Source organism: Lynx rufus, unplaced genomic scaffold (genome assembly GCF_022079265.1).
Source record: "Lynx rufus isolate CCGP_SWC_20201006 ecotype Redwood Valley unplaced genomic scaffold, mLynRuf1.p SCAF_17, whole genome shotgun sequence".
Lineage (NCBI taxonomy): Eukaryota > Metazoa > Chordata > Mammalia > Carnivora > Felidae > Lynx > Lynx rufus.
Genome location: NW_025814831.1, coordinates 48,729,591 through 48,743,476, shown reverse-complemented (window position 1 = coordinate 48,743,476; position 13,886 = coordinate 48,729,591). Strand labels below are relative to the sequence as shown.

General features: G+C 45.9%; 1 protein-coding gene across 1 annotated transcript in view; it reads right to left on the bottom strand.

Annotated features, from left to right (window-relative positions):
- NID2 (nidogen 2) overlaps window positions 1–13,886 on the bottom strand; it is a 67,698-nt gene that overhangs the window by 29,588 nt on the left and 24,224 nt on the right. Inside the window, exons 5-8 of the mRNA XM_047079657.1 lie at window positions 8,207–8,356; window positions 7,530–7,775; window positions 6,174–6,374; window positions 4,396–4,626 (exon numbers count right to left, since the gene is read on the bottom strand). Of these exons, the coding sequence (XP_046935613.1) occupies window positions 4,396–4,626; window positions 6,174–6,374; window positions 7,530–7,775; window positions 8,207–8,356 (828 nt within the window). The remainder of the gene's footprint in view (window positions 1–4,395; window positions 4,627–6,173; window positions 6,375–7,529; window positions 7,776–8,206; window positions 8,357–13,886) is intronic.

Below are 13,886 nucleotides of genomic sequence, written 5' to 3'. Positions count from 1 at the left end.
GAAGGAAACAATCAACAAAACTAAAATGCAGCCTACGGAATGGGGAGAAAATATTTGCTAATGACATACCTGACAAAGGGTTAGTATCCAAAATCTATAAAGAACTTACCCAACTCAATACCCAAAAAAACTAATAATCCAGCTAAGAAATGGGCAGAAGACATGGATAGACACGTTTCCAAAGAAGACAATCGGATGGCTAACAGACACATGAAAAGATGCTCAACATCACCCATCACCTGGGAAATGAAAGTCAAAAAAATGAGATACACCTGTCAGAATGACTAAAATTAACACAAGAAACAACAGGTGTTGGCAAGGATGCAGAGAAAGGGGAACCCTCTTGCATTGCCGGTGTGAATGCACACTGGTGCAGCCACTCTACCGAACAGTATGGACCGTCCTCAAAAAGCTAAAATAGAACTACCCTATGACACTGCAATTCCACTACTAGGAATTTACCCAAGGGATACAAAAATAGAGATCTGAAGGGGTACATGCACCCCACTGTGGAGCTAAAGTATATTATGCTAAGTGAAATAAGTCAGTCAGAAAAAGATAAATACCATACGATTTCACTCACATGTGGAATTTAACAACGACAACAACAACAACAAAAAAAAACAACAGATGAGCATATGGGAAGGGGAGAAAAAAAGAGGGAAACAAACCATAGGTAACTCTTAACGATACAGAACAAATTGAGGGTCAATGGAGGGGGGTGGGTGGGAGATGAGCTAAAGGGATGACAGAGATTAAGGAGGGCACCTGTGATGAGCACTGGGGGTTGTATGTAAGTGATGAATCACTGAATCCTACTCCTGAAACCAATATTGCACTGTATGTTAACTAACTAGAATTTAAATAAAAGTTAAAAAAAAAAAGGAAATCATAAGAGAAAATACATTTACAGTACTGTATAAAAAAAAAGCCACATATAAGTAAACCACCCAGTTCAAACCTGTGTTGTTCAAGGGTCAACTGTAGTTGGAATCACACAGATGTAGCCTTTTCAGGCTTTCTTTCACTTAGCAATATGTACTTAAGGTTCCTCATGCCCTTTAGTGCCTTAGTAAGCCTAGAACATTCTTATCTGCATGTTTACCAAGCTTCACAGGTGTGGTTAATTCCAACTCAAGTTTGAGAAACACGGCTTTTTTTTTGTTGTTTAGTTTTTTTGGGGTTTTTTTGTTTTTTTATTTTTACCCCACTATTTTTTTTTCAGTGAAGACATAACTCACATACCATATAATTCATGCATCTAAAGAACACAGATTTTTTTAGTATATTTACAGTTATGCAACTATCACCACAATCAAGTTTAACACATTTTAATACCCACCTGCAAAAGACACTTGTACTCTCTGGCCATCCACTCCCTATCCTCCTCTTATGCCCCAGCCCTAGGCAACCACTGATCTACTCTCTTCGCAGATTTGCCTCTTTGGGATATTTCATATAAATAGAATCAAGCAGTAGGTTGTCCTTTGTGACTAGTTACCTTCACAAGTCAGCTTGTTTTCAAAATTCATTCATATTGTAACATGTGTCAGTACTTCATTCCTTTTTATGTCTTGATCATATTCCATTGTATGCATTAGGACATTTTAAAAATCCACTCCTCAATCGATGGACATCTGGGTTTTTTCTACCTTTTGGCTATTCTGAATAATGCTTCTATGAATATTCATGTACAAGTTTTTATGGGGACATAAGTTTTCTTTTCTCTTGGTTATAGAGCTACGAGTATAATTGCTCAAGTGGTGGGGCACCTGGGTGGCTCAGTCAGTAGAGCATCCGACTTCGGCTCAGGTTGTGATCTTGTGGTTTGTGGGTTCAAGCCCCACGTCGGGCTCTGTGCTGACAGTTCAGAGACTGGAGCCTGCTTCGGATTCTGTGTCTCCTTCTCTCTCTGCCCCACTCCCCACTTGCACTCTGTTTCTCAAAAATGAATAAACGTCAAAAAAAATTACAAAAAAAAGACAATTGCTCAAGTGGTAACTTTAACTTTGAAAAACTACTGGATTGTTTCCCATAGTAAGTACCATTTTACACTCCCACTAGCAGTGTAGGAGGGTTTCAATTTTTCCACAACTTCACCAACTCTTGTTATGTTTTTTTTTTTTTTAATTTTTTTTCAACGTTTATTTATTTTTGGGACAGAGAGAGACAGAGCATGAACAGGGGAGGGGCAGAGAGAGAGGGAGACACAGAATCGGAAACAGGCTCCAGGCTCTGAGCCATCAGCCCAGAGCCCGACGCGGGGCTCGAACTCCCGGACCACGAGATCGTGACCTGGCTGAAGTCGGACGCTTAACCGACTGCGCCACCCAGGCGCCCCTTGTTATGTTTTTTTAATACAGCGATCCACATGCATGTAAAGTAGTATCATTATGGCTTTGACTGTATTTGCATTTTCCTGATGACTAATGATATTGAGCATCTTTTCATGTGCCTACTGGGTAGTTTGTGTATCTTCTGAGAAATGTTCTATCCAAATTTTTTATATTGTTTCTTTTTACTGTGTTTGTGAGAATTCTTCATATATTCTAGATAAAGCCTCTTATTAAATATATGATTTTCAAACATTTTATACCTTTCTGTGGGTTGTATGTTCACTTTGTTGGTAATAACCTCTGAAGCACAAGTTTTTAATTTTGATGACACCCAATTTTTTCTTGATTGCCTACGCTTTCAGTATCATATATAAAGAAGCTATTGCTGGGGTGCCTGGGTGGCTCAGTTGGTTGGGTGTCCAACTTCAGCTCAGGTCATGATCTCACACTTTTTGAGTTCGAACCCCACATCAGGCTCTGCTGTCAGTGTGGAGCCTGCCTTGGATCCTCTGTCCCCCTCTCTCTCTGCCCCTCCCTGCTCTCAAAAATAAACATTAAAAAAAAGCAGCAGCTATTGCCAAATTCAGAGTCATAAAAATTTGCCCCTTTATTTTTTCTAAAGTGTAGCTAAATTACATGAAGGTCTATGACCCATTTTTGGTTAATTTTTGTGTATGATGGAAGACAGGGGTCCATAATCATTTTTAGCATGCAAATATCCCAACTTTCCCAGAACCACTTGTTAAAAAAACTACTCTCTCTCCTCAATGAATTGTTTTGGCAACCTTGTCAAAATCAATTGATTGTAGATGTGAGTGTTTATTTCTGGACTCTCACTTCTATTCCACTGATCTTTATACCCATCCTTGTGCCAGGACTACATGGTCCCGATTAAAGTGGAAATCCTCCAACCGTTCTTTTTCAATTTTGTTTTGGCTATTCTGGGATCCTTAAATTTCCATCAATTGTAGAATCAGCTTCTCAGTTTTTGCAGAAAGACCAGCTGATAGCTGATAGGATTGTGTTGAATCTATGCTAGGAAGCACTGCTATGCTAATAAGTCTTCTGAGTCATAAAGATGCCATTAGGTCTAATTTTCTATTTATTTAGGTCTTAATTTTTTTTTTCAAAACTGCTTTATAGGTTTCAATGTAGAAGTGTTACACTTAAAAAAATTTTTTTATTCCTAAATATTTTAGGAACAGAATTGTTTTTAAAGTTTCCTTTTCAGTTTGCTCATTGTTACTATACAGAAATAGAAGACTGATATACAAAAATTATATCCTTCGACTTTGCTGAACACATTAGTTCTAACAGTTTAATGAATTAGACTTTCTACATATTAAGATCACATCATAGGAGAACAGAGATCATTTTACTTCTTCCTTTCCAGTCTGCATGCCTTTTATTTTCTTGCCTAATTGCCCTGGCTAAAACTTCTGATGCAGTGCTGAGCAGAAGTGACAGGAACAGACATCTTCAGAGTGAAAGCATCGAGGCTTTCCTCATGGGGTACGATTCAACTTGTGTTTTTCTCTCTTTTTGTTCTTCCAGGCACTGGCTCTTTGTCTTACCTTGGTTTGATTTGATTTGAATTGGTGAAATCCAGCTCACCCTTTGAGTTCTAGCTAAAATGTCCCTTTTTGGGTACCTCTTCCCTACACTTCCAGACTAGGCTCATAGTGCCATGCTCTTATCAGTATTATAAATACCTGTCAGCATCAGTCCCCCTCCTAACTTGGCCTCACCTTGTTCACAGATGTCTCCCCAGCAGAGACTGGCACACACATGGGGTGTGTGCTTGGCACACCAAGCAGCCTCACATATTGTGCTCTATTCCTTAGTTTGGTAGGAACACTGTTCTACAAGTTCCATTTCTACCTCTGTCTCCACCTCAAAGACAAGCCCCTGCTCTACACATCCTTACGCCCAGCACCTAACACAGAGCCTGGTACTCGGTAACCCTTAGTAACCTCCGTGAATCATTCTGAGGCTACCCAAAAAGGAATTTTTAAAAGCTGGATGTGATTTTTTGCCAAAACAACAGAAGGAAACATACCTTCAACTGGGCCAAGCTGATTGGTCACAGCAAATCTAAGTACTCCTTCCCCATCAGTGTACAAGGCAAAGACCCGGTCCACATTCAGCTGCTGGGTTTTGGGGATGGCCCGGTGTCTGGGGGCGTGCCTGCATGCCTGGTAAGTGATGTTCTGGTAGATGCGGTAGGACAGTGTTTGGTTGATGCCACCGAGGATGAGTGAGTAGTCTCTGGAACTTGTGGAGGTCACAGCTGCAACAGACATTATTCAGCCAAACCGGTCAATTTTGAAGATACCAGAGATTTTCATGTGGGGTAGATTTTTCTGCACAGTTTTTCATCTAATTCCTGGAGGGTGTTCCCTTGGGAAGTTCCTGAGTTAATATGGAAAACCTGCCCGACAATTCCAGGAATGTGAGTAGACACAAAGCCAATGTGCAGAGGAGGAGGAGGGACGATCACTGCCATCATTACTAGCAAAGAATAAATTCTGCCACGATGTGCCAGCCACGCCAGGTGCTCTACAAGCACTGCCTTGTTAGTACCTCAACCCAGCAGGGTGGCCTCTGAGATCACGGGCAGGGGGCCTTGCAGAGGTGAAGAGGTAGCCTATCACATACCAGCCTTGTGTATGTGATAGAGCTGGAACTGGGACACGAGGCAGCCCGACTCTCTACCCCAAGTTTTCATGTTCAAGATTGCACAGAGGTGACAGCTTCCAACTTAAGTCCGAAGAGTTCTGGACAAAGGGAAGGGACGTTCTTTCAATCTGAATGTGGAGTTGGAAGCCCACACCAGTGTTCTGGCCATCAGCTGTTCTGTGCACGATCTGGGTTTCTCCTGCCCATTCTCCTCTGTTCACCCTCTGCCCAGCTTCCAACACTCACAACACAGAAGCAGGAAAGGCACGGCTCAAAGCAAACTGCTGTGACGCAGGACGACTGCTGTGACTACGCCAGCGTCTTGCATTCAGGTGGTTTTACAGAACTCAGCACAATTTACACATAACAACCACGGAAGGTAGAGAGAAAAGGCATTCTTCTGCTCATTCTCAAGATGAGAAAATAGGCGCTTAGGTGGCAAGTGACCTTAGCCCTCAGCTAGTTTAAACTATAAGTCCATGATGTGAATTCCTATCCTCTGACTCCAAACCTAACATTAGTTGTACAACACTGTGTAACACCTCATTTTAAAACGGGCTGAAACAATGTTACAGGACAAGTAAAAATTCCAATAGTCAATATTTTTCCGTGGCCCAGAGAGCACAGGTGGTTAAAAACAGTATATAATTATACAACCCTAACCCACCCCCAGAGACAAGGTTACCATTGATTCCATTATTATTTGAAAGTACTGGGATAGGAATGTTAGTATTCATTTGTGTAGCAGCCAACACTTACACTACATATTTAGTAAGAGCACTAAAATGATATTGAGCTCCTTTTATGTACCACACACCATTCTAAGGACATCCCACATAAAAACTCATCATCCTCGGGGCACCTGGGTGGCTCAGTCGGTTGGGCGTCCGACTTCGGCTCAGGTCACGACCTCGTGGTCCGTGAGTTCGAGCCCCGCATCAGGCTCTGGGCTGACAGCTCAGAGCCTGGAGCCTGCTTTAGATTCTGTGTCTCCCTCTCTCTCTGACCCTCCTCTGCTCATGCTCTGTCTCTCTCTGTCTCAAAAATAAATAAATGTTAAAAAAAAATTAAAAAAAAAAACAACTCATCATCCTCACAACTATCTTGGGAGATATGCACTCTCCCCATTTTATAGATGTCAAAACGGGTTACACATACCTGAGTCCGTGTAGTGGTAAAGCTCCTTGTAGGGCGCTATGTGGGCTGTGAAATTTGCTGGGATGTAAGGCACCTGGCCTTGAATGTTGGTCTTAATGCTCAGATAGTTCTCTGGGTCAAGTCCCTCGGCAGTTTGAGTGATGCGAACCCTCTCTTCCCCCGGATAGAAAATAACTTCCATGTCATGGGTAAAGGTGGCACCTGGAGAGGAAGAAAGACTTCAGCATGGAGCTAAGAAGGGGTGTTGCGTCTGCCAGTAACGATCACCACTGTGCATTTCCTCATTCCTACTGCTGTTGGAGACGGCACCTACGGAGACCATCTGATATCCAAGACTGAGTACCATCAGCTGCCGATTTCATCAGTTCCCCCAAGTTTCTACTAAACAGTGTGGTTTCATCCTGCCTCATTTCACGCTGCTTCTCTTTGTAACAGCTTGTTTTCCGTAAGAAGCTACTAGGAACATCCTGACCTTTCTCTTTCTGAGGTTGCCAGACTTAGTAGAAAAACAAGCAAAAAATCTTAGGACACCCAGTTAAATTTGAATTTCAGATAATATGTTTTTAGTATAATACGTCTTCTACAATATTTAGGGCATACTTTTACTAAGTTATTCACATAATTCATTGTTCACCTGAAATTCAAATGTGACGGAATATACTCCACCTACTTGTAACTCCAAACCTTGATGGAAAACAAGATAGCTCTAGAGGTGCGGGAAGAACTTTTCTCTCAGCACTTGATCTGTGATAAATCCAGTAGGAAACCGGCCTTTTCAGGTTGGGAGGAAAGAGCCAAAAAAAAAAAGATCCTCTACACCACCTAAGGTGGTCCTTAGACCAGCATCTGCGTCTCCTGGAAGCTTGCTAGGAAAACAGAATCACAGACCCCAGCTCAGGCCCACAGAGCCAGAATCTGCCTTTTCACAAGGGCTACAGGTGATCTGTGCGCAGGTTAGAGTGTGAGAGGCAATCACCGGTCGGTACCATTATGGGTCAGAGTCGCGGGGGTGGGAGAGGAGGAAGTTTACTCACAAGCAAACTCCTCTCCAGATGCCCTGTAATCACCATTTGTGCATCTCTGTTTGTCAGATCTGTGTGTAACAACTCAAGTAAACACAACCTAACAAACAAGCTTCAAGCAATTCTGGTGAAAGGGCATAAATGGTCCAAATGGAATCATCCCATTTCTCAGGATGACTTGGAGAACATGTGGAAGAAAACAGTCCCGTGAGACCAAACCAGGCCCAGCTACACACCTGTAGAATACTGAGCAAACAGATCCTCTTTCACAGAATAAAAACCAAAGCATGGTGGCCAGGAGACATCAGCCCCCTCAAAGGGCACTGCTGCTCACCTGTGAGACGGAAGCCATTCTCCCAGCCTGGTTTTTCTAATGCAAAGAGCCAGCCAAATAGGCCTCCGATTGGCGTGAGTGGGAGAAGGGCTTGGGCCGCTGGCTGTGGGATGTGGCTGATGGCCGTGTAGGCTCTGCCGTCATTGCCCACGATGTAAGCATGTAGGTCCACGTCAGTGAAGTGGACAGGCGTGTGGCCCACGCGGAGGTGGCCACTCACTTTCCCGTTGACTCGATGCGGTACCCCTGAAAGACAGCAGATCCGGACAACTGTGACCACGGTCCAGGTTGGGGATGGGTACCCAGAAAGTAATTCCGCTCACAATCCCCAAAACTCAGTCTTTTAGCCATTTTCATGATTCCTAACCAACCCATTATCCATCTAAGTACAAAACAGACCTGTCTTCGATTTATTTTCTCCCATCCACTCTCCCATCCACTCTGACTCTAATGAGCTGGCAAAAAGGAGGAAAGATTTCTGGCTAATCCTCAAATTGGGAAACCAGCCCAAATGCGCTCATTTCTCTCGATCAAGCACCTGCAAGTTGCCGGTGCTTTGATTCAGGCAGTCGGAGATTCGAGGTCCATAAGCAGAGTCACAGCGGCGGCTGGAAACAAGCAAGTGGCAAAAATCTGCACAGAGCAGCCCCCAGCCCCGTCAAGCCAGCATCTCTTACCTTCTGGCAGACAGTGCTTCCCATTTCCGTAAAACCTGGACTGGCAGTGGCAGCAAAAGCCAGTTGTGTAGTCAGTGCAGAAGGCGTGTGGGGAGCACTGTCCGTGGTTGCGTTCGCAGGTTTCCTTGTCGGCAGCATTATACGTGAAGACTGGAAAGTCAAAACAAATTCGCATTACAAGGACTAAGTGATTCCAGCATCGTTCCTGCCAAGCTTCATCGTGGACACCACATCTGCTCCATAAAATCAGTTTAGCTTGTAATAAACAAATGGGTTTTTGATGTTTAAGAGACAGGAACAACACTCAACCCAGGGGAATTAACTTGCTTTGTCTTCTGGCAAGAAGTACCACGGACTGCTCCCATCTGGGCTCACCGCAAAGCTGGTGAGCTCCGGGGAGGCCGCAGCACTGTGGGGTGAGCGCAGAACACAAAAGCTAACCAGTAAGTATGCGTGAGGCCGAACTGTACAAAACTGCCATTTTGTGGGTCTAAAATGGTCAAATAGCAGCAATTTTATGTGACTCAACCTGAGAGTAACGACCTGGAGAGAGAGGAAGACTGAAAAGAGAAATAACAAACGTGGTCTTAGGTCCAAGCACTCTTTGCTTCTAGGGGATCCTGTACCTAAAGAGAATACCCTGCAGCTTGTCTCATCTGCCCAGAGAGGTAGGTTTTCTTCTGATAGAGAAGGGCCTTAAAGAACACACCCACCCCTAAGGAGAATGTATGGAGAGGAAGGGAGGAGGGGGAAGGAGAGGATTCAGCTGTTAAATGCCCTGTGCCTTTGTGGGGTTTCTGGTGGTGGCTATGGCACAAGCGAGATTGCTATGCAGTAGGAGAGAGGGGGCCACGATTACAGCTCTTCTAGGAAACCACAGTGGACCAGTAGTGGCTCCTTCCATCTTCCACTTATTCTGCCCATTAAAAAAAGAGGGCCATCAGGGGCACCTGGGTGGCTCAGTCGGTTCAGCATCCCACTCTTGGTTTCGCCTCAGGTCATCATCTCATGGTTTGAGTTCGAGCCCCACGTCAAGCTCTGCGTTGGCAGTGCAGAGCCTGTTTGGGATTCTCTCTCTCTCCCTCTCGGTCCCTCCCCCCCACGCCCCCTCAAAATAAATAAACGTTAAAAAAAAAAAGAGAGAGAAACAAAGGAATTGGAGCAGATTCCATTTCCATATAGGAAATGGCCAGGAGAGTGGCGTGTGGTTGGTGGGGGGGAGCTAATAGAGAAGAGAGGGCTCTCTCCAGACACCAGGGATGATGTTAAGCCCGAGCGTGGCCACCAGGAGGCAAAGTGGCTGCGCACACCTGGCCTTCACATGGGGCGGGAGGGTTAGGAGTTGGGTGGAGACTCGGGGAGCGCTGACAAGCAGGGACAGCACGGAACTCCAGCGCTGGACTCTGCCGCTGTGGGGTGCCAGCTCCGGAGGAAGACGGAGGAAGACTCCTAGGCAAACCTAGGTGGCAGCTGTGCTCCGGACCTAGGTCTGAGAAGGAGGAAACTGAAGGGTAAGGAAAAAATGGAAAGATTAACATGCGCACACTACTCCAGGGAAGAAGAGCAAACAAAGGAACCAAAGGAGGGGAGATGTACCCCAGGTAAGTAAACATAGCCAGGCAGAGACTTGTATCCACAGGTAAAAAGAGAGCAAAGTTACCATTTAAATAGCCATTCCTCTATGGCAGATACCATTCTATGCACTTTTTTTTAAATTTTTTTTGTTAACGTTTGTTTGTTTTTGAGACGGAGAGAGACAGAGCATGAACAGGGGAGGGGCAGAGAGAGAGGGAGACACAGAATCCGAAGCAGGCTCCAGGCTCTGAGCTGTCAGCACAGAGCCCGACGCGGGGCTCAAACTCACGGACCGTGAGATCATGACCTGAGCCGAAGTCGGATGCTTAACCGACCTAGCCACCCAGGCGCCCCATCTATGTACTTTATTAACACCTTCAATTTGCACAAAAGCAGGGACTGTTTTGATCCCTGCTCTGCAGATAAACAAGCTAAAGATTAAAGTGAATTTCCTGAAGTCACACAGGCCATAGGACTTGAACCCTGGAGGTCTGGCTCCAGCTGGACTGCAGTGGAAGCCAAGTACATAGGCCATGAGAGCTGGGTTAAGGATCTGATCGGCTGCTTGGGGTTGATCAGCCTAGGCTTCCGCAAGTAAGACTTGACGCACACGTTATAAATCGGGCCTGATGGAAGAGGAGCTGGGATGATCCGGACGGGGATTACGGTGTGTTGTGGGAAAGAGCACAGGTAAGAGGTGGCGGCAGCAGCAGGAGCATTAACTTCTGGGCCGTACTTGACCGCTGCTTACAGACTCTTGACAAAGCAGCAGGCTGAGGGTTGGCAGGGCAGGTGACTGGACTCAAGTGAAATATCTGGGAACATGGTGAGAATGAAGTCAGTGACTCAAGACTTGGTATTTAGGGCCTTGATGACACAGATGAGAAATTCCAGTTTGATAAACATAGACATTTAGGCATAATCCTGAACAGGGTTTTTTTTTTGACTAGGACAGGGACATAGAACTCACAACCCCCTCCAAACTCCCCTCTCCCCACCCCGCCCCAAAATCTAGATTGGGTATTATAGAGGCTGCTGTGAAGAAAACGATGTCATCACCGTCCATTGATTTAAGAAGTTAGGACCCAGTTTGAGTAAAACAAAAAGGAACTTGTCAGCCTGGGTTTCTCTGGCTCCAAAGGTGACAGCTAAGTGTAAAGAAGCAGTGCCTGGAGGGATTGGCACACTGGCAAGTGCTCAGGGCACGGCTGCCATCAGGACTCTCCTCTGGAACAAGGTGGGAGGGACACGGGGTGGGGGGGAACGGCAGGAGGACCCCAACCTCTAGAAGTCAACCTTGACTGTGGCTCAGGTGGCTCTGTGCAAACCACAGAAATGCTCTCTGAAATCAGGGTGACACCCCTTCTCACACCTCCATTGCCAGAAATCACATTTTTTCCTGAACGTACTTCAGAGGACCAAGGTAGAAAAGCAATGTGACACAGGTCTAACGAGTAGTCATATTCAGGTTAAATCGGGTAAAAATAAAACCAAACCCTAAACAGTGTTCTCCCGGATTAAAGAAAAGCGGGTCTGTCTTGTATTCCCTCTCTTTCTCTGGTGAATACTTGTTCTGGCACCCAATCCCTCTTACAAGAGTGGGTCATCACACAGGGGGAGATGGGATGCAGGAGGACTGGAGATTTGGAGAGCTGAGGTTCATTAAAAAGCAAGGCGCAGGCATGGCTTTCCTATGGGTAAAAGGAGAGGTGCTCAGCAATGCAGCCAGCAACTTACAAAGGCAACCGTGCAAAAGTTTAACCAGACTGGCACACTGACTGCATTTTTCTTTTTTTTTTTTTAAGCTGATTTGTGAGTGCAAGTGGGGGAGGGGGAGGGGGCACCAGCTCTGAGATCATGACCCAAGCGAGACTCCAGCAGATACTAAGAGTCGAATGCTTAACTCACTGAGCCTCTCAGGCGCCCCCCAGACTGCATTTTTCTAAAAAAAAAAAAAATAATAATGGGTAGGGTCCCATGAAAGGCCATTACGAGACAAACTATAATTAGGACGGGTTATTGGTAAACTGGTTCAGGGATATTTGTATGCAGTTTTTTTGGAGACTACTGCATTCACAGGATGGAGGTTATTGGGCCACAAATAGAAGCTCAGCCTTCCAGCCCCGTGACAGCTGCACAGGGAAAGAGGTGGAGTTCGCTCCCAAAAGGAGCAAACACAGGCTCCCCTTAGGATCCCTTCGTATGCCTGCCGTCACACAGGCGTGCACACAGATGCACACACTGGATACAATATCAGCTTGTCAGGCGAAAGGTAAAGAAATGCCTGTTGCACTTTTTTTTTCATTTATTAATTCAACAAATAATGTGAGCACTCACTATGGGCCTGGCTCTGATCTAGGAATTAAGGATACAGCAGACAAACACGCCGTCCTGAAGCTTACATTCTTCTAGGCAGCACTGAACAAACAGCTCAAATACTTAGTACAGAGATGGTTGTTACGAGCTGTGCAGAATCTTAAGTCGGGGAAGGTCAAGAGGGCTGAGAGTGGGGGTGCGGACTTCGCTCTTTTAAACATCAGGATCAAGGAGGACCTTGGGAGAAGGTGACCTCTGGACAGAGGCCTGGAGGCAGGGGCACTGCAGGCAGGACACAAGGGGCACGTGGGAGGAACAGGGGCAATGAGAGAAGGCCGGGGAGGTACTGGCCAGTTGTCAAAGGGCCCCCATAGGAAGGAGCTGAGCTTTAGTCTGAGTGAGAAGGGGAGCCACTCGGGCATCTTGAGCAGGAGAGTGACAAGATCTGACCTGCCATACTTCAGGAACGAGCCAATGAGTGTGTGCCCTGGCAGCTGGAAGATCTGGTGGAGAGAAGGGCACAAACACGGAGTGTTTTGAAGATGGGGCCGACGGCGTTTGCTGATGGGTTGGATGGAGCGCAGAAAGGGAGAAGAAATGGGGAGAAGGTGAGAGGAAAGACAGAAGCCCATGGTGACGTTCACACCTTGGTGAGCTGCCATCGCCTGAGACAGACTGTGGAAGGGCAGGTTTGCGAGGGATCCGTTCCAGCAACAGCTGGGAGGCATCAAGGAAGCTCTTTCCCCCTCCGACAGGACCCTCAGAGGGCACCATTCAACCACTCAGAAGGAGAGCTTTCTCCATGGATTGTGGGGAACCACTGCATCAGAATCACCTGAACCACTCCCCAGGTGGTTCTTGTGCCCACTGAAGATGACCTTCAGGCCATTTGTAAACTTTCCATTTCTGAGCTCGAGGATGCTCATTAGCATAGTTAATGAATTTCAGCTGACAGCAGCTCCTGGGGGTGGCGGGATTTCAGGCAATGCCCTCCTATTAATTCCTGGCCAGGTAAGCAGCAGGACTCAGTGCTTACTGCCAGCTTGGGCCCAGATCCACCAGCCCAGAGGCTAAATCCCCTCCCTGATGAAGAGGCAGAACTGGATCTAGAAATAGGCTCCGACATGCAGCTATCTATCCAAGGCAAGAAAAGCCAGACTTCTGGCCCATGCGCCTTCTCAAATTTCTAGGAGAATTGCAGATACAACCAAAGATGCTGAGCTGCTGGAAAGTATAGAATCAACATCTGAATCCCAGCTGGATGAGATGTGCCATGAGTGTATCCCAAAACAAGTGACAATTTTCTTCTTCAGTGATCATTTATATGGCTCTTTACATCAGAGTTTTGAATGTATTTTCATCCACTTCTTCCTATTCTGGGGAAGAGATATTGTTTCCATTTTACAGATGAGAAACTGAGGCCCATGGAGGTGATATGATCTTCTGGCTCTCAATCCTATGTTCTTTCCATTACTTTGGAATCACCAGGGGACCTAGTTTAAAAATGCAGATTCTGGGGGCGCCTGGGTGGCGCAGTCGGTTAAGCGTCCGACTTCAGCCAGGTCACGATCTCGCAGTTCGTGAGTTCAAGCCCCGCGTCGGGCTCTGTGCTGACAGCTCAGAGCCTGGAGCCTGTTTCAGATTCTGTGTCTCCCTCTCTCTCTGACCCTCCCCCGTTCATGCTCTGTCTCTCTCTGTCTCAAAAATAAATAAACGTTGAAAAAAAAATTTAAAAAAAAAATGCAGATTCTGGCTCAGAAGGTGGAGGAAGGGTGTGGAAATCGGCATT